Source organism: Mesocricetus auratus, unplaced genomic scaffold (assembly GCF_017639785.1).
Source record: "Mesocricetus auratus isolate SY011 unplaced genomic scaffold, BCM_Maur_2.0 Super-Scaffold_4256, whole genome shotgun sequence".
In the NCBI taxonomy this organism is placed as follows: domain Eukaryota; kingdom Metazoa; phylum Chordata; class Mammalia; order Rodentia; family Cricetidae; genus Mesocricetus; species Mesocricetus auratus.
The window spans coordinates 129,875,594-129,901,020 of NW_024429182.1; the positions used below are offsets into that span (position 1 = coordinate 129,875,594).

Below are 25,427 nucleotides of genomic sequence, written 5' to 3' on the forward strand. Positions count from 1 at the left end.
CTATAGGGAAGCCATCATTCATGCAGATCTTCCAGTAGCCCATTCTTCTGCTTACAACCCCTCACCCAGGCTCTGTAAGCACCATAATAAATGTGTTGGTTCCCTAGGATGAACTTTGATGGAACCCAACTTTGGTTTATGATTGGGACTTTATGAGGCCAGGGTTGGGGTAGACATTGTGTAGACATCCCTCTCAGTGAAGAAAATTCTCTTCACAGTTGGTTATTTTTTAAAAGGGGGAGGACACGATGTCGGGGATGGGAGTATGTGTTGGGGAGAATCTAGTGAGAATCAGAAGAGGGAAGAAGGGGTGGGTATGGTCATATTTTATTGTATACATGTGTCACAGAATAAATTTTTTAAATTGTTTAAAGAACTAAATGAGGTTTGAGCTGCCACCCAAGATACAAATGTTGTAATCTGAGTCCAATAAAATTGTTTCTAGCAAGACATTCTCCAGAGGAACAGAACCCAATGTCTCCAAAATACAATGTTTACAACATCCAAAATTAGTGGACATGCCAAGAATCAGGAGCATGTGACCTACTTTCAAGAGAACAGACGAAGGAGACAAAACCAAATGTCCCAGATGTTAGAGCAGCTCATAGGAACGTCAGAGTACCAATTATCACCGTGTCCAAGGACTCGGAGGAAAATGTGCTCATGGTGGGTAAAAAGATCAGAAACCTCAGCAGAGACACTGGGACTATGAAAAGAACCCAAAACATCACATGAACACACTCTCCAATCACTGTGTACAGAATTAGAAATCATGTCAGATACCCTGTACACTCTGATAAGCCCAGGTCCAGGGGTGAAGCAGAGACAGGGCTTGCAGGCCTCCAGTCCAGTTGAGAAAAATGCAAGGCCCAGACTCAGAGAGAGACCCTGCCTCCATAGAATGAGTGGAGAGTGACAGAGAGGGGCACCCAATGCGCTCCTATGGCCTCTTACACACATAAACATATGCTTGCATACACATATCCTCACATATCCATACATATTTGTGTACGTATGCTAACATGGACACATGGCATATACTAACACAGACAAATACATACACTCATAAATCTTTAATAACAAAAATCAATAGAGCTAGGCATGATGGCATGTGCCTGTGGTGCCAACTACTGTGGAAGCTGAGACAGGAGGATTGTTTGAGCTCAAGAGTGACATATTAGCTGGGGCAATACACTGAGACTCTGTCTGAATATAGAATAGACAACAAATAGGAAATCAAACAATATACATAAGTAGAATTTACAAACTGAAGAAGCAGAAAGCAAAAAGTGGTAGAGAAGAAAAAGCTAACCCTTGAAAAGATTAGTAGGCAAACGTCTACCGTGGCATGAATGAACTTGATTTGCATTCATCACCATAGATAAGGCTGGAAACCAGTACTGTGAATTCATATCGCGTAAGCTACACAATATGTAACCATTTGTGTGGATCCTAAAATACAAAACCCACAACACACTGCTTACCACTCTATAGAGAAAGAGGGCGTAAGGAGTCACACCAGCATCAGCACAGTGGCTTCTTCTGGAAAAGACTTCAGAGGAGAGCATGAGGGCCATGGGTGCTCATTTCTCTCTGAAACAACTATGGCCGGGTAGTAACATGGCTTAAATCAGGGTGCACCACACATATTCCATTGCTAAAAATAAACTACACCCTTTTTATTTTGTTAGTCATTCCTCTACCCCCATCCAGCCAGATTGTAAGGGACCCCGGGGGCTAGTAGTGAGAGGGGAAAACTTAAGCTTGAGACCTCCAAGGGAACTTTGCAGTCTTGAAAAACAAAACCTTGGGTTTTGTCGATTTTTGTTTTGTAGATTTATTTATGAGATGGATAACAGGAACAAGGAGGGTTGTAAGAGCCTGGGTCCCAGCTTAGCATTCTGTGGGGGCTCCCTCCCCATCTACTGAATCTAGAACCAGGACACTGGAGTGATGGTGTCTCATTGAAGAGTGAGCATTTGGATAATTTAACCATGGTAGCTGTAATAATAGCCAATTTTTTACTAGTGGATAAGTGTGATGAGTACACACTGACTCAGCATTCCCACAAGGTCAAGAAGACATTGTTCAGCTGCAGATGAGGGAAAGGAAGGCTGTCATTCCAAACTTGTCTGAGGTCTCCAAGTTCCTCTCCTGTTTCCAAAGGAAACATGGGGAACTGACAAGCCAACCATGGTATCTATGCTTACATTTCTTCTTTCTCAATCAGGCATCGAAAAGTGCCCTTAGCCACATCTCTCCATGGTGGAGTAGTGCCAGTCACCCTCACTTGCACCATTGGCCAACAAAGACTGGGAGGAGCAGGCAAGACAGCTCTCATCATTTCTACACAGAATGGTAAGTGGCATGCTGTGGTAAGGTCGATATTCCAGATGAGAAAACAGAGGTTGGGAGGGCCTGAATTGTTTCCTGACCCCAAATCCTCAAGTCTCAATCCCCAGTGTCTCAGAATGTATCGGTATTAGTAGATAACATTTTTTCTCATTTTTGTATAAGTAACTAAAATATGAAGTCACCAAAGTGTGCCCTGAGAAGACACACAGAGGGAAGATGGGCATCTCCGAACCAAGGAGAAAGGCCTGGAACAGAGTACCTCTTACAGCCTCAGAAAGACCAACCTGTCCAACTGCTGGTCTCAGACTTCCAGCCCCCACATCTGTGGAGAGGTTAAAGCCCCACTCAAGTGGCATTTTGTTATGGAAGACCCAGCAGACTGAGACAGATGTACCGAGATGATAAGTCTCACTAAAGGGAGATGGAATTGAGCCTCTAACGCAAGTCTTCCTTCTGTTCCTCATGGCAGCATAATTATTAAATTAGTATCTGCCCTTAGTGTTCATAGAAAAACATTCTGCACATTATATGCAAATTGGTATGTGAAGTAGTGAATGGAGAAACTCAAAGTAGCAGTTTAATTCCATTTTTGTCATATATATATGTGCATATTTGCATGTATGTTGATATATGTGGAAGTGTGTATATACATATGTATGCATGTGAGTGTGGAGGCCAGAGTTGACATAGGGTATCTTTCTCAATTGCTCTCCACCATATATATTGAGGCAGGGTCTCTTACTTGAACCCAGAGCTCACCAATAGAGCTAATCTCACATGCCACTACACCCATCTGACAGTCACATGGGTGCTGGGGATCTGGCCTCCAGCCCTCATGCTTGCATGGCAAAAGCTTTGCCTGTAGGGCTACCTCCCCAGCTCCCACCCATTTGCTTTAGGTTTCTAATTGCAGGTAAGATACAGAACATAAAAGACCATTGTTCCTAACAATAAACACTGGGAAAAATCAGAAAAAAATCAATATACATTGTCTATTATCATTTAATATCATCATCATCATCATTATTAAACCCTAACCATGAACTAACATCTCAAAGCCTAGATCAGTAGTCCTCAGTCTTCCTAACGCTGTGACCCTTTAATACAGCTCCTCATGCTGTGGTGACATCCCAACCATAACATTATTTCATTGCTACTTCATAACTGAATTTTTGCTACTTCTATGGGTTGTAATGTAAATATCTGATATGTGACCCCTGTGACAAGGTCGTTTGACCACTAGTCTAAAGGAAGCAATCCCAGAGGGATTAAGCCTTTCCTAAATGAGCAAAGCTCAACTGTCACCCTTCTCCCTGGTCACAGTGGAACGAGGAGTTGATCAGTTTACATTGTCCACTGTGGAAATAGGAAGGGAGCTGCCAATCAAGTGTGGGGCTAGAAAGATAGGTTAGGCCCAGGTGAGTGTGTCGTAAGTCCATACACCACGTTTTAGCCTGGAGTGTGGTGGCCTGCAGGAAGCCAGGGCAGGGACAACAGGTGGAGTGGTGCCCCACAGTCACCTGGGGACTGGGATGCACCCTCTTCCAAAAGTAGATCTGATCTTGGCTCCACACATCTGAAAGCAGTGGAAAACTGACAGTAACCCAAAGCCAGCCTACCTCAAATCCCAATTCAGTAGAAGACCTTCCCCTCGTTGGAGCTGCCTCTGCCAGTTGAGAGGGGAGCTGGGGACTAGGAGATTATATAAAGATAAGCTAGGTCAAGCCTAATCTGAAGTCCAACCTGCTTCAGCCATCAATCCTGTGAGCCCAGGCCAGTGTTTCTAGTGTTTAAGCTTTTGTGTCTAACTAATGAATCTTAGTTGAGATAAAGCCCAAGTCCTGGCCAGCTGTGTATTAGCATATATATGCTAATTATATATGCAAATTTTATATAATTAGCATATACAATTTCTAAAAAGTTACAGTATCATTTAGACATTCATAAAAAAATGACTATGTTACTACATATGCACCAGATGACACTAGAAAACAACTAATAATTTCACAAAGCAGTTACAACAGAATTTTTGTAAACATACCTCAGTGCTGTGTAGACCCCACTCTGGGACAGATTTATATTCTAATAATCTCACCATCACTCAAAACTGTGATGGAATTGCTGTTTTTTTAAATGACTCATTGCAAACTTATCATTTTTCTTTTTTACTGCTACCACATGCATGTGACACCAACCACAGTAAAGAAGTCAGATTGGTACTTGATGCCATGAAGACAGCAGTGGAAGATTCTAAGTCTAATATGCAGAAATTAAAACACAGAAGCGACACAGAGTTTTGAGGTCAAAATGACCACTTAAAATTCAAGGAACATTTCAACATATCTGAAGTGCCATTTTAACCAACAAAAAAAAAATAACCAAAAGGCCTTCACTGTTGCACCCAAAATAAGTTTTATAGACTCCATATTGTCTTGCCATGTTACAAACTAGTGTTTTATTTCATGGATCAATTTATGAAGTTCTAAAAAGAAATGTCTGGGAGGGAAAAGGATCAGCCTGTCCCTTCACCAGGAGCCCACAAAGTTTCCCAGAAATGCAAGCTCAGTAGCATCTCTGGGAAGGAAGTTCTTCCTCCCCTGGGGGCCTTGGCTGTATTAGTCCATCCAGTCCCTACCCTATCCAGACACAAGCTACTAGATCATCAGTAACATTCATCTTTCAAGTAGGCTCAGTGACTCAGGGAAGACCTGTTAGACTCCTCCTCACCTGAAGGAGCCAGCCAGTCAGGACACTCTGGGGTCAGGTCTAAGGATCAAGTAATAAAGAGTGAATAACAGTTAACCTTCAGCTAGACAGATCATGCTACCCTGGGATTAATCCGATTAACCTTTACAGGAAACTTCAAGAATGTACTTTACTAGTGTTCCAGGAAGTTAATTCTCCCGGAGTTCCAAAGCCCAGGGTTAGAAAGCTAATCCAAATGAGAAAAGCCTTATTAGTTAAGTTCAGTAAAAGGCCCAACATCTTTCTCAACATGGTAGAAGCATGGACTGAGGCTATCAGGCAAAACAGAAGGACCAAAAGCAAGGTTTGTTTCTGTCTTCAGTGTCATGCCGTCCTCTGGACGCTCTCATGACATCTGTGCTACATACCTGTGCCACGGCACCTGGAGGAAGCTGGTCTAAGATTTGGGAGAAAGGAAGGACAGATCACCTTTGAGGCAAATTCAGAGATTTCTCTACAGCCTGCATTGACGCTCTCAGTTTCTACCCACATCCACCCCGCCCTGACCACTCATTTTATTTCCTCCATTAAGAGCTAAACAGAAAGCGTGTTCCAAAACCAGCTGCGAGCACAAAAATGCAAACACAAGCACCAGTTGTTATTTGCTCAGCAATTCTAGCTGTCACTCCCTCAGAGAGGATGGCAGCAGGTCATCAGATAAACATCCCATTAGCTCGTTGGCAGACATGCTGGGCGACAGGTCATAGACTAGCAACTGATGGGGTGCCGGCTTGAGTGAGGAGAGTAAAACCCATCTGCCCTTCACGTCATTGTGTGGCTCTGTGTGAAGGTTCTGAGAAATCCACTCTCAATGGCCCAAAGATGCTGCTTTCCTGTTGAGTATTCCCTGCAGAGTGTCCAACCTGTAGGCCACATGCATCCCAGGATAACTACGGATGTTCTCCACACACTTACAGATTAACAACACCGTATCCCAACACCTCTGCTAGTGGGTGCTGTTCACCACCAGGCAAATGTTAGGACTGCCAGGGGACTGGAGCTGCATTCTTTCTCCTTGGTCACTGCTAACCATCCCTGCCACAGGCAGACAGACAAAGAAGGGTAATGGCAACAAGCCTCGGGCAATGACTGGGCTGCACCGTAAAGCAATCCTGACATATTCCCAAGGTTACCAGACCACCAAAGTGAGTCCTTTACATCTCAATAGAAAGACAAGCCCAGAAGTATAAAAGCAAGTCCCAGCCCAGGAAGAAATGCTACCTGGACAATGCAGGTTATCCAACTGTGCCAGGGAACATTTTCAAGCAGACTTCTAGTGATACAGGACCATGAAATATTCTTAAATACCTGACAACCCACAGTTGTTCAATTAGAGGTACAGAGAGAAAAATAGAGGGTTCATTTTTTAAGCCCTTAAGTCACACCCCAGGCCTGCTAGCTCGGGATATGAGAGAACAGCTAAGTAAACAACACTGGGGGAAGGGGAGTATATGTCTGTTTCCAATGTGTATTGTGTGTGCATCAGGCAACTACCTCAGTCACCCCCTTATTTTCTGAGACATTTGCTCACTGAACCTGGCACTCACCAATACAGCAGTGCTAACTGGCCAACCATCTCTGGAAAGCCACTTGTCCCTGCTCCCCAATGCTGGAATTATGGACATGCACCTCCATACCCTGCCCTCTGCGTGGCTCTAGGTCCTTGTGATTGTGTGCCATGTACTTTACTGACTGGCAATCTCCCCGGTTCCCCAAATGGTACTTCTTAAGCAGTGGTTTTCACGTGTGATCATGTATCTGAATCCTCGGTGACTAGACCAGTCTGTGACACTCTAGACACTGCAGGTCTGACATGAAGCTGGAGGATGCTTGAAAAGTTCCTAGGTGATGCCAATTTGCTACTGGTCCAGGGTTTCATAGGCTGTGCAGGCAACTCTCACTACAGTATCCAAGGGTGAAAAAGCAGGCAAGCTCAGAGTATGGCCTCATCAGGAAAAGTAGTATGCTGCCAACCTGGTACCTGGTAATAATGTGTTCTGGCCTGATTAAGCATCAGGTTGGTCCTGACGCTTAAAACTAAGGCTCTGAAGTTGAGTAAGAGGGTATATATTTAATCCCAGCACAGGGAGGCAGAGGCAGGGGGAATCTCTGAATTCAAGGCCAGCCTGGTCTACAGAGCGAGTTCTAGGACAGGCTACACAGAGAAACCCTATCTTGGAAAAACAAAACAGAAAACTAAGGCTCTGTTCCAATGAGAACCTGGGTTCCTTGTAGAAATAAAACCTTTCAAAGGGTAGTTACACATGAAATGTCAACACTAATATACACAGAAAGAAGGTGGCTTTGGGGCCAATAGAGCAGCTTCCAAAATATTCTCATATGCCAATAATAATTTCTATTAATGAGAGGTGATAAATACAGCTGTGGTCCTATAAGATTCTACCAGCCGGTGACATTGTGGTCATCTTAACCTAAATGCATCACTCTGTGACGCTCAAGCAGTAAGGAAATCGACTGATAAAATCCTCAGCACTAGCTCCCTGCCATCACGTGACACGTGGCTGTATAAAGAAGGCGAGTTTTGGCTTACGGCGTCAGCACATGTGAGCCCACAGAGTGTCAGCTGTGTGCTCCACTCCTTCCCCTCTGCTGCCCAGACTCACCTGTCACTACTTTGCAGTGCTGCCTGGGCTCCTCCTCGTAGGTAGACTGGCTGGGGGCGGAGGACCATTTGCGCCTGATCAGATGCTCTCTTCCGCTGAATGGGCCTCCTGAGTTGTTGAGGGGCTGGATGAACACCTGCTCCTGCTCCAGCTGGATGAGGCCAACCTACCCAGAAAGGAGAGAACGAGACGTTGGCCATCCTCACTCACTCATGCTCCCGGCCCCAGTTGGCTGTGCTGCGTTTCCATTTGCTGCACAGCCCCACAGTGAGTCACGACCTCACTTAACGATCTCCCATTGAGTGGTTGTATTGCGAGGTTTGGATGGGCCGGTGTCTTAGTTAAGATTCCCATGGCTGTGATAAAACAATAGGACCAAAAACAACTTGTGGAGGAGAGGGTTTGTTTCACCCTGCAGATCACAGCATCATCAAGAGAAGTCAGGGCAGGAACTGATGGGGAGACTACGACGGAGGGGAACTGCCTACTAGTTTGCTCGGGCCCGCTTCGTGTAGAACCCAGGACCAACAGCCCAGGGGTGGCACCACCCATAATGGGTTGGGCCCTCCCCCATCAGTCAGCAATTAAGAAAATGTCCTACAGGCTTGTCTACAGGTCAATCTGATGAGGTGATTTTCTCAGTTGGGAGTCTCTTCCCAAATGACTCTAGCCTGTGTCAACTTGACATGAAACCAGCACAGTGGGAGTAAAACCGCTGTAGGATGCAGATATGTGCCCTTGAATTTATTTTCCAAGTCTGCTTTCAGAGAACGTGGACAGATTTACTATCATTTGCTTAGATGGTGTGTGTGTGCGTGTGTGTGTGTGTGTGTGTGTGTGTGTGTACATGTTTGCACATACATGCGCACTCAGACATAAAAGTGCATCATAGTGTGCATGAGGAGGTTAGGGGACAACTTTGGGCATCAGTTCTTTTCTTCTACTGTGTTGTTCTCAGGGATCAAACTCCAGGCTTGGTGGCAATAAGCATCTTTACCCATAAGCCATCTTGCCAGCCCCACTTCACTTAAACTCTCTCTCTCTCTCTCTCTCTCTCTCTCTCTCTCTCTCTCTCTGTGTGTGTGTGTGTGTGTGTGTGTGTGTGTGTGTGTGTTTCTCTCACACACACAGAGGTGGGAGAGAGGGAGGGAGGAGAGAAGAGGCAGAGAGGGAGAGAAGAGGCAGAGAGGGAGAGAGAGAGAGAGAGAGAGAGAGACAGAGAGAGAGACAGAGAGAGAGAGACAGAGAGAGAGAGAGAGAGAGAGAGAGAGAGAGAGGTGCTGTCATGGATTGGGACAAGCTAGAAAAGTACTCTACAATCAAGCTATATTTGAAGCCCTAAAACTACCCCCTTACAAATCATTTGAGGTGCTGGAGAGATGACTCACCTCAGCTAAGGTGTTATGAGCACTTATTGCTCTTGCAAGGATTGGGTTCATCTCTCAGCACCTATGTGGTGGCTCATAACCGTCTTTTAACTCTGGTTCTAGGGGCTCTAACTCCTTTTTTCTGGCCTCCTTGGGCACTGCATGTATGTGGTGCATAGACATACATGCAAGCAAAACAGCCATACCTATTAAATAAATCTCAACGGAGTCTATTTGAGCTAGGTGTGGTGGCACACAGTCATAGTTCCAGCTCTTGAGAGAGTGAGGCAGGAGGATCAAGAGTTTGAGGCTAGCCTGGAGTAAGTGAGAACCTATCTCCAAAATGCAAAGGGGGGGGTGGTAGACCAACTGTGGAGGCCACCTTCAAACTATGGGGCCAGAGCATCATATTCCTACTGGGAAAATGTATCTTGTCCTTCCTGAGGATATTTAGGACTAAACACCAAGACAAGAGAACCAGTCCATGTGTAGTATTAATGACTAGGGGGTGGAGACATGCAAATTTCCACCCTAAACTTGCACCGTGTAAGAGAAGCTGAGAGAGTATTCTGATTACAAATGTTCATCTCAGAAGTAGTATGGGGATGTGTGGAGAGCGCTCAGCCCTCCCTGTATCTATGAGACCAGGCTGTCTTGAGATTACAAGAATGGCTCATGTAATCTCAAACTCTAGTGAAAGGCTTGGTTGCAGATGGCCAGAAGAACTTGAAAGTGAAATTGAATGTGTTAAATTTCCAAGACAGAGCTAAATATTTAACAGTGAAAAAAAACATTTGTAAATGAGCCTAAATATAACTCAAAAGCCTCTTAAAAGTGAGTGCAAATACTTACTATCCAATAAGATTTGTGAGTCAAATGAAAAGCTTAAAAAGTGGGACTTTTTAATTTGTCATTTTTCTCTCTTTTTGAGACACGGACTCCCTATGTCACCCTGGCTGGCCTAGAACTCACAGAAACCACCTACCTCCATCTCCAGAGTGCTGGGATTAAATTGTGCACCACCATACCCAGCTTAATTTGTCATTTCAATAAATATCAGTTGGGGTGGGGCTATGTAGAGGACTTTCCCTGGAAGTAAAGCTGACTGCACTAGAAAAAGTTTTCCTTCCTTGCCTGAGGTACCTACTGTGTGCCCCTTCTTATACACAGTCAACAAAATATGAGAAACCTCTCACATGAAGCTGAAGCTGTAAGTGGAAAGGACCCTCTCCAAATACTGTCCATGCAGCATCCCCTCTCTTGAGACACACAGCTCGGGACTGCCTTGGCCAGCAGAGATTCAGATGAGGCAGATCCACCTTGGGGACACACACACACACACACACACACACACACACACACACACACACACACACACTCATTCCGCCTTCTATATCTTTAAAGCCATGACAGGATGAGGAGATGGTTCAGTTGATAAAGAGCTTGCCATACAAGCATGAAAGCCAGGCATGGTGGCACATGCTTATAACTCCAATATTGACAGGAGTGTCCCTGGGGCTCACTAGCTGGTCAGTCCAGCCTACTTGGTATATTTCAGGCCAGAGAGGGATCATGGTTCATAAAAAGACAAGGTGTATAGGAACTAAGGAAAGATACCCAGGGTTGACCTGTGGTCCCCAAACCATGTGTGCATATCTCAAACAACTACAACATACTGAACCCTGTGTGTAGCGGAATCCCCTAGAGGTCTTGAGTGGGGTTCAATGGTGTGCCTTTCTAGCAAGTCCTTCAGCAATAACAGACACTTCTGGTCTGGTGGGTAGTTTGAGAATACTGTCCTCTGCAGCCTATCTTATCTCCAGCCTGGGACCCTCTTCCTAGCCAAATGAGATAGGTAAGTTCCACATGCTTCCAGTTCTAAGCAGATCTCAGGGTTTCCATTTCATTAGAACCTTTGCCAAGAACAGCTCCCAGATTTTACTGCCTAAATAAAACTGTCTCTGAGTAGCACTGCACAACCTGCAGGAGAGCCAGCTCTCTCTCCCCCACCCTCCTGAGTTCACTCACTCAGGTAGATACCTCAGAGAGTGTGGAGAGGGGCTGTGATGCTCAGTGCAGAAAGAGGCTCAAAGGCAGGACACTCTTCCATAACAATTGGCTCTCAACTCTAAGGAGGGCTGGGCTCTTCTGGAGGTGCTCTATGGGAGGCTCAAGTCACCAGTGCTTTCAAAGCCAGTTATTCTCCCCATGCAGTGTGTGGGAATCAGGTAGCAGCCAGCTCAAATGCAAGGTTTTGGAGCTGGAGATGTCACTCTGGGGGAAAATCCTACACACACACACACACACACACACACACACACACTCTCTCTCTCTCTCTCTCTCTCTCTCTCTCTCTCTCTCTCTCTCCCTCTCTCTCCTTCTAGTTTGGGGAAAGGTTTTTCTCAGGGCATCTTTTCTTGGGGGTCCCACATACAGCTTTCCTTTCACTGGGTAAGAAGAGGGCAGTGGGGGGATGGATAAAGGGACAGATGAACTGTTCTTTACTGGCAGCTCCTGGTCCTCATGGGACCTTACATTCAAGCAGAGACATGGCCAGGATGAGGACATAAGAGAAACAGCCACGTGAAGGTTTCAGTCTGTGGGTGAATCCTAGAAAAGGCCACCTTTCTCCCCGACCCTGAGTCTTAGTCTCATCATCTAAGGGCTCCTTGGGAGATCTGCACAGGCCCAGGGATAAGATTCTCTGTTGTCCGATAAATGTGCACAATTTGTGTCAAAAGAATTTCTATGCTACTTTTGTCCCCATCCACAATCTTACTCTTACTCACCAGCCCTCCTTATATTTCCCTGTCCTCCACTCTTTTCCCTCAGCCACCTTCCCAGCAGTCCAATGTCTGTCCCATGTTACCAGACTTTACACAATCTAATAGTTGGTTCCACTGAGACTACCCTTCCTGGTTTTTTCTCAAATCTGCCACATCACAGCTCATAGACTAACTGAATGGACTGTCTCCACTATCACTAAATTAGATAGCCCACAGTCCCACAGTGCTATTGCCTAGGGATTGTCATCCCAGGTTATAAGATGTTTGGTATCACGTGAAGAGCCATGACATCCAGGCCCCACTCTAGGAGGAAATAGATAGAATGCAAACACAGATCATTATTTTGAAGTTCATCCGGAAACCTGGTAGACAACCCTAGACAAGAATCACCATGATAGCTTTTTTTTTTTTTTTTTTTTGGTTTTACGAGACAGGGTTTCTCTGTAATGTTTTGGAGGCTGCTGGTCCAGCCCAGCCTCGAACTCACAGAGATCTGCCTGCCTCTGCCTCCTGAGTGCTGGGATTAAAGGCGTGCACCACCACTGCCCGGCACCATGATAGCTTTTAATAGCATGTGGAGACTCAAGCTACTGCCTGCTTTGACTCTGATGTCTAGAAGCACCTGGATTCATAACCTGGGCCACCCAATGACTGTTATGCTGTAACACTATGCTGTGACCCCAAGAGCTATACAGAGATTCCCCGGCCTAAATAAGTCTCCAGTCGTCATCCATGGCACAGAGACCAACACACCGAAATGCTCAAGGCCTCTGTTTTCCAGGGATTGCTACACTCCAATGCAGGAGGCCGCCAACAGCCTCTGCAGAGATAACAGGGGAAGAGGAAATGCCAACAACAGACATACCTACTGCTGGCACATCATGTAACTTTAAACAACAACCCCCAGTGAAATGCTCTTTAAAAAATCTTACATTTGGCTAGACTGGGTAGCCCACATAAAAGAATTATGGGTTCATAAAATGAAGCAGGTATAACCTGCTCTGGAAGGTTAACTTTCAACACTCTTTTTTTGTTCTGGGTCCTTACTTGGGGGACTTCTGGACTCCTGTGAGAGAGGACATTATTTACCTTATAACCCCCCTTCCCCCGCCCCAGGACTAACTTTTCTGCCTTGGAAAATGTGTGAGAGGCTTTTATCACTTCCTAACAGGAAGAGCACCACAGCTCAGCATAACCAGGAGGTATGGCTCAGATAGACAGCAGGGTGCAGGCACCTGGGGTGGTGATGAAACCAGGTGACTGTTGAGTGCACCCTCCTGCTAAGAAATTTCAGTTCCCAGGAAGCCCTCAGCCCTTCTTCAGAAGGCTGCAGCTCCTGGCCTGACCAGAGTAGGTGGGCGTGGGTCTCCCCTGTGCTGAGATGGGAGGCATAGGTAGTTCTAGGACAGAGTCAATGGCACCTTTGCTTCCTGTACAGAGAAGTCAGTTTCCATTGAGCTGCTATTCTGGGGCTCCAGGCCTGTCTCTGCACCTGCCTCTGATGCTCTAGTGGACTTAGAATCTGACAGATCCATACCTCTCCTGCACCCCAAGCAACCCCTAACACACAGAGACATGAGTGTACCCCAACCAACCCCCAACACACAGGGACATGAGGGCACCCCAGCCAACCCCAGTACACAGACATGACGGCACCCCAGCCAACCCCAGCAAACAAACATGAGGGCCTGGCCAACCCCCATTCTGCATACACAGACATGAAGACCTTCTCAACTCCTCCTTGCACACAGACACTGGGGCCCTCCCAAACCCCTCCCTGCTCACACACACATGGGGAGCCTTCCTAACCCCCTCCCTGAATACACAGACATGGGGGCCTTCCCGCCCTGTACTCTCAATCTTGCTGCCACATCTACAGATGTTTAACTCCTGAACACAGACACCTGATTTTTCTGTTTAAGTTCCTCTTCAGACTTGAGGCCCCTTGCTGGTCTCTCCACCTCTGCTCACTGCAGACAGACAGCCGCAAAGAGCTACCAGCTGTGTGTGTGAAGTCTCCCTCCTATGGCTGTCATCCTTCCCATGGTCATCTACACCCTCGGAGGCCTGAGACTGTCACCCCAAAGGTCCCTCCTCTGATCCACCCCACCATGATCTCACCAGGATGCCCAGACAACTGTTACAAAATCTTCTGTTACCTCTAGGCCTGCGTGTAAACCTGGGCCAGTGGCGGCAGCTGCGACACCCACAAATGGCCTGTGGGTAGGCTCAGCAATCAGTTTGACCAGCCGGGTGGCGATCTCTGTTGAGCTCAGGGTTGAGAACCACTGTTCTATGGGAAGTGTCACATGCCAGAGACTGGCATCTGGTGTGCCATCACATCCCACCCACACATGTACATTCATCCCCTAAATAATCCACTCCCCCACCCCACTGCCAACTCCAGTCCTTCACCTTGGTAACTTGGCCATCACTCTCCATCCTAGGACGTGGCGTCCACTCCCTTCAGCTCCAATCATCTCTGCCCTGCCTGGTCCTAATATTCATCTTCCAGAACCTCCTCTTGCTTCCCTGGCTCAGCTTCCCCAAAGGCTGGAGTATGCCTTCCTTCCATGCACATGGGTACCATCTTCTCAGACAGAGCTGTATTGCATTTATCTCCGAGGCTTGATAGGTGCCTACCCAAACATTCTGCACGTGGCAGGTAAGGAACGGTGATCTATTCAACTGCTGACTGAAATAACCTGTATGGCTAGAGGAGAAACCTGGGTTTAATGCCTTAATAAATCAGTCTCTCGTTGAAAGATTTTACAGATTCTATCTTATTCTATTCCATCAACAGCAAGCCAATGTCATTTATCATTTGGATGGCTTCAGGTGAGGAGAGTTTCAAAAGAGCTAAGGACTTGCTCAAGGTCACAGTCTCAATGGACCAGGCAGTTTCTTTACCTAAATGACAAAAATAGGACAATGCATTTGCTTCCCTGAGCAGAAAAGTGTACCCCTGAGAAAGTCCAATCAGTGACTGTGATTGGTGGTTGTTGCAGATCTAAAGGTTGCAGAAACATTTCCTGTCGCACACATCCAAGGTCAGGCTATTGTTGCCATTCAGCATTCAGGGAATAGGTTTCAACAATGCAGTCAGGAGCTAGGTGATACTGCTTAGAGGGAGATTGCTTAATAGTCTTGCAAGTATAAACATCCTAATTTGATTCTCAGAACTTGTGTAAAGGGGGGGCATGTAATCCCAGAATTCACACATGTGCGCGCGCGCGTGCACACACACACACATGCACACGCACGCATGCACGCACACACCACCTTCTTTTCTTTCTTCCTATCTTCCTTCCTTCCTTTCTCTCTCTCTCTCTCTCTCTCTCTCTCTCTCTCTCTCTTTCTTTCTTTCTAGAAAATGATGCCACTTGGTAGAATTTCAAAGAGAAATCTGAGCCCCGTAGGTCATATTCCAAAAGGAGCCAGAGCCTGGCAACCCTAACAGGTTCTGGGATGCTCTGGAATGGGCAGGTGGTGAAGTTCCTGAGCAGGACAATTAGAAGTGCCAACAGCTTGGAAGGAAAAAAGCTCAAAGGAGAAGAAGTCACTCTGAGACCGTGTGAACGTCCTCCCACGGGAGGCAGAGGCCTTGGAGCTTTCAGATTCTCTGTCATTCTCTGTCATTTTCCTCCCACCTGCAGCTCCAAACCTCACAGCAGCCTTTGCCCTTCTTCCTGTGTTCCTGCCTCTTGGCATCCACTCAGTCTCCAAAGACCCAAGAATGTGCCCCGTACTTCCCAGCATATTCATGCTTTACGGGACCAGTTCTTCAGCCGTATCTGTGCCTATGTCAATATCATGGTAACTCATAATGTAGTTCAGCCTGTCGGTTCCCTTTCGAAAAGTCACCACACTCTAAAAACTTTTACCCAAACTGAGTCCTCCACAGCTGTACTTGACAATGAGACTCCAAGTTAGAAAACTGGGCAATTTAGTAATAGACCAACCACAGACAGTTGGATAATGCTCTCTCTTATAAAGTGCAAGACCAGCATCCCAAGTCTGTCTCCTGACTCCAAGGCCCAGTGACTGCCAGCTGCCCTCCTTAGAATAGTGTGTCAGCCTCTTATAACCTCAGCTGCTGCTGGAGAAGTCACTGGCCAGGGAGCCTCAGTCCCCATCCACTCCTACCTGCACACACACACACACACACACACACACACACACACACACACACACACACACTTCTTGTGCACTCTCTACAGCCTGCAAGAGAAGCCTCCAAGAGAGGATTATTTGTAAATGGTACACACACACACACACACACACACTCCAATGATGGCTCACACACAAAAAAATCTGTGCTGTGTTTGCTGACCAGGCAGAGGAAAGGTGGTCACCAAGATAACTCAATGTCCAATCCACATGATGGAGACACCAAGCTGTGCAGCATGTGACTGTGACTTAAAAAGAGGCATGGCCTAGGGGCACTCCACTCTTCTTGGTCCTTTGAGGGTGGCCTGGGAAATGGGCCTGACTACTTAGTGTCCCACAGCCAGAATGCTTTGGTGTCCTCTCTGGCCCCAGGGCTCACCTACAGTACACCCTTGCAGACCTCAGCCAAGATCGAGTGCACCGATTCTAATGGCGGAGCTTCGAGAGGAAATGTAGCCATTGCTCAGCCCACCAGACCCAATGGCAGCCTGAAGACCTCCCACTTCCTAAAACAGTCCTTTCGCCCACTCATTTCAGACAAGCCACGAAGAGCCTCTGCTGATATTGGCATTCTTTCTCTTCCTGAGGTGCCCCTTCCCCACCCCATCCCCATTGCCCTGCCTGCTCATGAAGTTCAATTTGGAATTCTGCTGGCCCCTCATCACCTGGTGCTAATCACAGGAGGCTTTGGTAAATTCATTAGGGAGAGATACTTTCTCCACCAGCCAAAAGCTCATTGCGTTCCAATTCCATGGTTACAGGAATCCTTCCAAAACTACGCTACATCTAAAGACTCCCTGAAATGTAAATAAAATGAAACAGCAGAAACAGAAAACAATTAATCCTTGGGCCTGGGGTCTTTGAAGATCCAAAAAGTGCAGCTGGCCAAGCTCTTCCTGATAAGACAAAGAAGGGGAAAGACCACAGGCCCACGCCTCTGCCTGCTCCCAACAGGGCAGGGTGGCGGGCAACTTAGACTCTGTGCCCCATAAACAACTTAGCAGTGCTCTATCCTGGTGATGAAGCTGCTTTTAAACAGACCCCCAACATCTCTGAGCACAAACAGCACAAAAGCCCTGGAGACAGACAGAGCTCTGTGCAAACACAGCCATTTGTAGTCATGAGGTATGGCAAAATGTACTAATGACCAAAATGCTACCCAGCATCCACAGCCACACCCACATGCTTACATGCCTCCCACAGCCGCTGTCACTGAAAAGGGAGGTGCTCAGAAGACAGGACTGAAACTAGATGTCTCATGTAGCGCAAAATATTCGCTTTCTGCTCCTTTCTGGGAAAAGTCTGCCAATCCCTGCTCAACGTGATTCTTTTCAATACAAGAAGGCTTTTGATATACCTCATCTGCCCACAACAACCAAGGGCTATCTTCTGGATGACCCTCCCTACCCACGCCTTGCAGCTGAGACCCTCCTGGCAAATGCCCACACCGCTGCACACTTCAGAGAGCTTCTACCATGGTCAAAGGACCACCCCAACTTTATCATCTGCCTGGGCAGACAACCCAACCAAAGGTGGGGTGCAGGGCAATCTCAGGCAGTTTAAGGTCAAAGACTTCCGTTGTGTTCCAGGACGACCTTGACACTATGAGACCAGCTGCTTGCCTCCTGCTTTCAGCCTCTGCCTACGTGTAACTCGTAACTCGGGGAGAATGTCCAATGTGCAGCTTGCACGAACAGGATGAATAAGGCAGACTAAACAACAGCAGCGTCTCCTCAAACTGGAATTGAAAATCGAAAGACTTAGGAGTCCACCCGCAACTGGCTAGGGGTGAACTCAAGAAGTCTTGGCTGGGTTCCTTTCTCTAAAGCACAGCGCCCTCACATGGTGCCGGAGGGCAATGCAGCCTTCCCGAAGAGCTGGCTCAGGGGCCATCTGTGAGGAGACTGAGCACTCACCCTGTGAGGACTTTAAATCAATGTTCTCCAGATTTCCAGCCTGGGCTCTTTCACAGATAGCTCCTCGCTTGGAAACTTTACACCAAGAAGTATAAACTCTGACCTCTCCAGAAACTCACGAAACCGCAGCAAATGGGATTCAGATGTTTCCATGTACAGTACCGGGATGTGACCTAGCCTTGAAACACTTTGGCAAAAACAGGAAAAATGATGTGGGCCTTTGAGTCCCTCCCAGAACACGATACAGCCCTGACCCGAGTCCTACGGTGATCTGAGCCGTTCTCACGCCCACTTACGCCTCCTTGCCCACAGCCCACACTCTGCCCCGTTCCGCGGTAACACCTACCAGGCCCCACCGCAATCTGTGCCTTTTCCTTCTTTTTAACCAAGGCTGCCAATTTCTCCCAGTTAAGCAAAAGTAAAGCATACCCTAAAGTGAGACCTCAGAAAATTCCTGAAAATTAGGCTGCTCCCAGGACATTACATCCACAGGTTCCCCCAGCCCCAACCCAGTGCTGAGAGAGCAGAATCGTCACATAGATTAGTCTTGGGGGGCCACCAACTTTCCGGCTTTGCTGCTGGTGGTGGAAGTGGAGGCCGGAGACTCGTGGGTGGTGATACAAGGTGAGTGGAAGGAACAACTTCTTTGGCCCGGGGGGGCGCCAAAAACACAGTATCAGAAACCCCTGTCTCAGAGGTCTACTGCGACAAAGCACAGAGAAACAGCGAGTACATCTCACGCTCTGAGTGGTGTCAGGCTCTTCTGAGGCAACCCATCTGCCAGCCACGTGCTTTCCTTGGGGGCACCACGTAGAAGCAGAGAAGAATTTGGCTTGACACCAATGTGGCCAAGTGTGAGCACAGACAGGGCAAAAACGCCCCCCCATTCCCTTTGCCTCTCAGTGTACTTGTCACGGGTGTCTCAAGCACAGCAAGGCTTGGAGAAGATGAAGCTCGAGAACAGGGCTGGGTCAGGTGAGCGCCCACAGTTCTCACCGAGGGGGATCCATACAAATGCCTGCCTGCCATGGGGTAGGGAAATAAGGCCACGCTCTCTTGGTCTCACCTTCCAGCTCACAAAAGTGAGGAAAACCATGGCCTGCCTGGGGTGCCCTCCTAGCGTAAAAAGAAGACTCAAAAGATAGAAGAGAGTACTACCTCATCCTCAGACAGAAGAAATCAACACTAAAGTGTTTTCCCGTAACATGTGCATAACACATACACACCCGTGCAGATGCTGGGCGAGTGGGATCGGACAGTTTCCTATGCATTCCCCTAGGTGAGTTTTAGCCAATTTCTCAATGCAACCCCACCTCGGCCAGGTTCAGCACACAACAGAAGCCCGGACAATGACAGGCCTCCCCCGGTGTCCCCTTTGCTCATATGGCACAGACTGGGAGGCCAAATGATGGAAACAGGGAGGAAGGTCTTCTCCCGCCCAGCCCTCCGCGGGACCACCCCAGGCGACGCAACAGACTGGGTTGAGTAGACCCATAGGGGGCGCGGGCAGTACCAGGCCGCCGGAGGCGCCGCAGGCGCTGAGGGAGACCAGGGAGCCCGGGTGGCCCAGGACTCGTCCTGAGTAGAAGCACAGCTCTGCTGGGTGTTCGCGGCTCCCCGCAGCATCCGCCTCCTCCACCTCGAAGCCCGGAGACAGGAAGCGCAGGTCGCGGCGCAGCTGCAGGTACAGGTCGCGCCCGAAGGCCGGCAGGTGCAGAAGCAGGGCGCGCTCTCTGGTCCCCGCCAGAGGGTCACCCGGAGATGCTCGCGGTCGTCGCCACCGCCGTAGCCCCGCTACTCCCGGCAGCAGCTGCAGGTGCACGTCGTCGGGGCGCAGTCGCCTCGGGAGCACCACCTCCACGTCGGCCGCCGCGTCGCCGACTGCTGCGGGGAGAGGGAACTTGCGTCAGCACCCGCCTGGCCACCACACCTCCCGCTGGTGGCGGCTCCGGTGCTGGCTCTCGGGGTTCCATGGGCATCGCGCAGCCGTGACCCCGCACTCCCTTCCCTCCCCTAGCCGGGCCTCTGCAAGCCGGCGAGGCCACACGATCGCCCCAGGGGACGGCTCGCCAGCAGCTTGTGGAAGGGAACCGGAGCCCAGTTCCCCGGCCGAGGGCTTCGCCCTCCTCCTCCGGTAATGCTGTCTGCAGTCCACCCAAGCAACCGCGCGCCAGGATGCTTAGGGAGGGCACGGGGAAGGTGGCCGCGAGAGCAAGCGACACTACCTGTGCCCGGGTCCAGTCCCCACACCAGCAGCAGCAAGGACAGGACGAAAGGGGGCAGCAGGGCGCCTTCGCACATGGTACTCGGGACCAGCAGCCCCCAAGACTGTAGTGGCAGAACAGGGGCGCGCGAGGCGGCGACGCCAGCCGAAGTGAAGCCCTGCAGTCTTTGGAAAGTAATTAGCGCTGCGGACAAACCCAACATGGTAAATACCAAGCCCCACCTTCTCCTTGGAAAGTAGGAAGTGATTGGGCTTTTGCTTTCCTCTGCCCCTCCTTCCCTGTCCTTATTGGTTAGAGCCGGTCGAAACCAACGTGCGTAGTTAGGTTGTAAGCACTTTCTTACACGTGGTTTCTAGGCAGTAGGTGGGATCTGACACCAGGTGGCAGGCTCGAGCCGACTCCCGGGTGCCGAATTCTGGAGCAGCAGGGAGGACCTCAACCTAGTCTTCAGTTTATCTTCAACTGGGAGATCACCTCTGAGGCTACAATCCACCAAGAAGGAAGGAAGGAAGGAGGGAGGCAGGGAGGGAGGGAGGACGGACAGAGGGAGTGAGTCAAATTCTTTATGTATTTAAGTGAGTCCAACTTTAGATTTGTTTGGGCTGGAATGACCCAGTTTCTGGCACACCTGAATTCGAACCCCAGGACCATATCTTCAGTGTTTATTCACACCCTGCACCCTGCACCCTTCAGTGTTTATTCACACCCTTCTGTTTACAGAAGCCAGAAAGGTGAGATTACACTCCCCTGAAGACTGGGAAACTGAGGAAAAGAGAGCTTGCTTAAATTAGCAAGTTTCTGACTTGGCAAGAGCCATAACTTGAATTTGTGACCCTGACTTCAGTTCAGGTATCTCTGCTAACACCAAGAGCCCTCTGAGGGTGGCAGGAAGGTATATTAGCCAAACTTTGCATTGCATATCAGGACACTGGAGAGCTAGGTGACAAAGCCTGATCTTGAACCTCCATCTTTCAGGAACAGAATGAGTGTGCATTTCCCAGCAGAATCTAACTGGAAAATTCTCCTAACTGCTCCCTACAGGTAAGTCCACTGGCTTCTTTAAGAATGTCTTGGAGGTAACAACACAGCCTGAGCCCAAGGTTACCACTGGGGTGGCAGCTGCCCCTCCCTAGCTCACCCTTTTTTGTTTTTGTTTTGTTTTGTTTTCTCAAATCAAAAATGTGACAGACCCTTACAGAGCCCTTTGTTTGGGGTGTCAGGATCTAGACTTCATCCCAAGGTTATTCTATATTACCGGAAGGCATCAGAGGTGAGCTGACCACTGCGAGTTTCCCTAAGTGAGATGCCCTGGTAGGCTGTCTGTAACCCTCCACAAAAGCTTGTCACGGGAGAAGCCACAGTGGCTGTCACTCGCTGCTGGGCGCCTGTAGTTGATTCCAGCATGGCCAGGTTCTGTTGGTGGCTATGAGTAGGGCTTTGCCTCTCTCTGGGCTTTGAGCACTTGGGTACCAGAGCCATGGCTTCTATCGTTACAGGGAAAATAGAAAAAGAGACGCTTGGCCTATCTGTGCATGGCCACACAGCTGCTAGCTGTAGTGACAGTCCAGAAATGCTTTTCTCTTCATATATGTTCAGTTTCTCCTCTGCACATCAAGGAGCTAAGCTATGCTGCCTCTCTTTGGGGTGTGAACTACTGATACCTTGAACAATTCTTGGAAATAGAAACAAGGGTCTACAAGGTGCCTGGCATTATTGAATATATGAATTACAGGAGAACTGATCAAATCAGACGTTTCAAAGACTCCTGTAAGGCCCCAGATCTTAGCACAACTAACTCCATGGTGGAAGTACCATTCAGGCTGTAAAACTCAGCACGTAGACAACATCACCAGCCAAATTAAAACAAAGGTCTAATCTATCAGAGTCCATAGTTCTGGGAAAGTCTCTGAATGTACCAACCTTGCTTTTTGGCTTCTGTAATTCTGCTTCTGGATAACTGTTCATGTTAACTTGAAGTATGTCAATCCAGGAAACGTGTGTGTGTGTGTGTGTGTGTGTGTGTGTGTGTGTGTGTGTGTGTGTGTGTGTGTGTGTTTAAAAGCTTACACAGAGAAAGGCTCGGGGATACACTGGCATCTCGGACACCCAGTACCCAGTGTAGTCGCCGGCAGGCTCATAAGGACTTTCTATTGGTTCAAACGCAAGTCTGAGCTGTCTTCTCTGGTGGATAACTCACAGCACTCCGGCTGTCAAATGTGCTAAGCAAGCACCAATCCCCTCCGCTTCATTGTTTGTCATTCTTTCTTGTCCAGACCAGTTTCAGTCTGGCAGGTTCCTGTGGGGTGGATTAAAAACAGCAACAATAATTAGGGGCCAGATGTGAAAAACTTACTAGTGAGAAAGAGAAGGGACACGGAAGGCCTGCATTATTAAATAACCCTGTCTTGCTAGTGTGTGTGTGTGTGTGTGTGTGTGCGCGCGTGCCCAGCACCCCAGACATTGCTGATACACAGAGAATATGAATAAACAGTCGCCAGGCGCTCAGCAGTTAGGTAGTGTGTCTCCTATCTTACGTATGTCACTCAAAGTGGTCTTCCAAATCAAGGATGCGCCGGATGGTGGTGGCGCACGCCTTTAATCCCAGCACTCAGGAGGCAGAGGCAGGCGGATCTCTGTGAGTTCGAGGCCAGGCTGGACTGACAGCCTCCAAAACAATACAGAGAAACCCTGTCTCGTAAAAAACCAAAAAAAAAAATCAAGGATGCTTTAAAAAACAAAACTGAGCAGAGACACCATAATCAGATCTCTGTAACTGGGTTGTACTTGTCAGATATACTTAGTGGCTAATATCGGAGCTCCACTGAGCCAAGTGAGCACAGAAAGCTGTTGATTTCATGTTATTTGCTTCATGTTCTAAAACCAACCACAACAGCTGTCCATAGTGTTGTCAGTGAAGAAACGGAGAAACTGGAATCTATCCATTCATGGTGGCAAAGTAACACACTGCTGTTTCTTTCGAAGAGTCTGTGTCTAAAAATACATTTAAATACGCAGCCCAGGCAGGTAAAAGGCAGCCACAGGACCACCTGCGTTCTCACGGGCTTGGGCTGATGGAAGACATCCACAGGCCTGCCCAGAGCCACAAGGTGCCAGGCACGTAGACACCACTGGGATGAGCAAATGTGTGGTGGAGAAAGAGAAGCAGACAGGGCCACGTGCTGTGGAGAGAGGCAGAACTAAAGCAGCACAGCAGAGAGGGGCAGGTCTAGACCACCACCTGAGGCCATGTTAGTATCCAAAGGGCTGCATTGCCACCAGGGATATGCCAAGCTGTGTGACCTGCCCTGTGCTGCCACCCTGGGCCATGAAGATGTCTGGGCCTGAGCTGCTGCCCAAGGGTCATGTCTAGGTCCATGGGCACTGCAGCAGAAGAAGCTTGTCCAACCCCTCATGGGAGAGCTGGGCCCTTATTCAGGAGAGATGGTCCTACCCCTCACCACAATCTTGGGAGAGCCAGCCCAATGGCATGTGTGTTGAAGAGATGGCTCTGCCCCATTCCTGAGGGGAGTAGCCCCAGCAGCCAGGACTGACCAAATCAGCTACTACCCAGATCCACATCCAGGACTTTGAGTTGGCACACCTCAGCATCTACCCCATCTATGACGTGCTAGAATGTGTGAAGGGACTAGCCCTGCAGAACCATGACTTGGGGCAATGGGCTATCTGGAGGAGTTTTGGTGAGGGTCCAGTGTTGATGGTTGGTGTACCAGAAGCCTTAGGCCTTGAACCAGACCAACAACTCATTGCAATGGACATTTGCAAGTAAAGCAGAATGGACATAAGAGTATACTGTGTGACACACCACAGCTCCCACCAATGCCACTAAGAAGAATGAAAAGGTGTTGGAGAGGTGGGAAAGATGGAGGAGCAGATTTTTTGCTTGCTTGATTTGTTTTCCATTAATAGTTTCTTAATTTTCTTTTGGAGGGATGCTATGGGGCCCAGAGGTGGATATGGAGGGACTGGGAAATGAGTGGGATTGGGATGTATGATGTAAAAAGTTCAAATTAATCAATAAAATTACATTAAAAATAAATATGAAGTTCTCATGTGGTTCAGTGTGTATAGGTAGAGATTACCAGAGGCTGGAGAGAGGGAAGTTTTACTTAATAGACATAGAGTGCCAGTGTAGGATGAGGGTAAAGTTTGGAAATGATGGTGCTGGTTGTGCAACACAGCTAATGCATTTGAAGCTACTTAATGATATACTTAAGATGCTAAGATGGTGACTTCTTTGTCACAAAGATTTTATCACAATAAAACACACACAGAAATACAACCCAATTCTTTAAAATGATCAAGATTTTAATAGACATATTACCAGAGAAGACAAACAAATGGAAAATAAGATTTGTAAAGATAGTCAAAGTTGTTTGCTTTGGATCATATGCAAATTCAAAATCACAATGAAATGACTATTATATACCTACTAAAAAGGGTTAGAAACTAACAACACATCAACCAAGTATTGGTATGGAGTTGGTGGAATCTGAATTTACTTGCCCAACTGGTTACACTATGAAATAGTACAACCACTTTAGAAACATTTTGACTATTTTTTATTGCCTATTTATTATTTTTAAGACTGGGTCTCATGAAGACCAGGCTGGCCTCAATACTGAGATGGCTTTGTGGTTGTAGATGACCTTGAACTTCTGATCCCTCTACCTTTACTTCCTGCGTGCTGGGTTTACAGGAATACTCATGTTTTTGACGTGTGCTATATAAATCCCAAGACTTCTGGGCTGGTAGGCAAGCAAACTACCAAGGAAACTATAGACACAACCCTTATAAGTTTCTTGAAAAGTTAAGTGCATCCCTTCACAGTCATTTCACACTTACAGATGAATTCATATATCCACACAAAGAATTGTGTGTGAATGATGACATGCCAATTTATTGTAGTAATCCCTAACTGGAAACAATCCAAGCATCCATCAACAAGGTGAAGGGATGAATAAAGTGTAGGAAGACCATACCCAGCGGTCACTATGGTTTGTTACAAAGAGGAATGACTGTTGGTACCTGCCACAATATAAATGAATCTCAAAGTTGATCAAGTGGAGAAAGCCACACTAACTTGTACACGGAGTGTATGATTTTATTTCTAGAAAATTCTAGAAAATACAAACTAGTATGATAGTGATGGTACATAGAGAAAGAATTCTGAAGGGACAGGAAGAAAAATTAGGGGTGATGAGTACGTTCATTGAAAATC

At 47.7% G+C, this 25,427-nt stretch overlaps 1 protein-coding gene across 2 annotated transcripts in view; it reads right to left on the reverse strand.

Moving 5' to 3' along the window:
* Adamts17 (ADAM metallopeptidase with thrombospondin type 1 motif 17) overlaps window positions 1-20,344 on the reverse strand; it is a 307,470-nt gene extending 287,126 nt beyond the window's left edge. For both annotated transcript variants that reach the window (XM_040730601.1, XM_005083951.4), the window contains exons 1-3: window positions 20,189-20,344; window positions 19,477-19,847; window positions 7,725-7,890 (exon numbers count right to left, since the gene is read on the reverse strand). In XM_040730601.1, coding sequence (XP_040586535.1) covers window positions 7,725-7,890; window positions 19,477-19,847; window positions 20,189-20,264 — 613 coding nt within the window. In that variant the 5' untranslated portion in view covers window positions 20,265-20,344. The remainder of the gene's footprint in view (window positions 1-7,724; window positions 7,891-19,476; window positions 19,848-20,188) is intronic.
* Window positions 20,345-25,427: the final 5,083 nt, after the last annotated feature.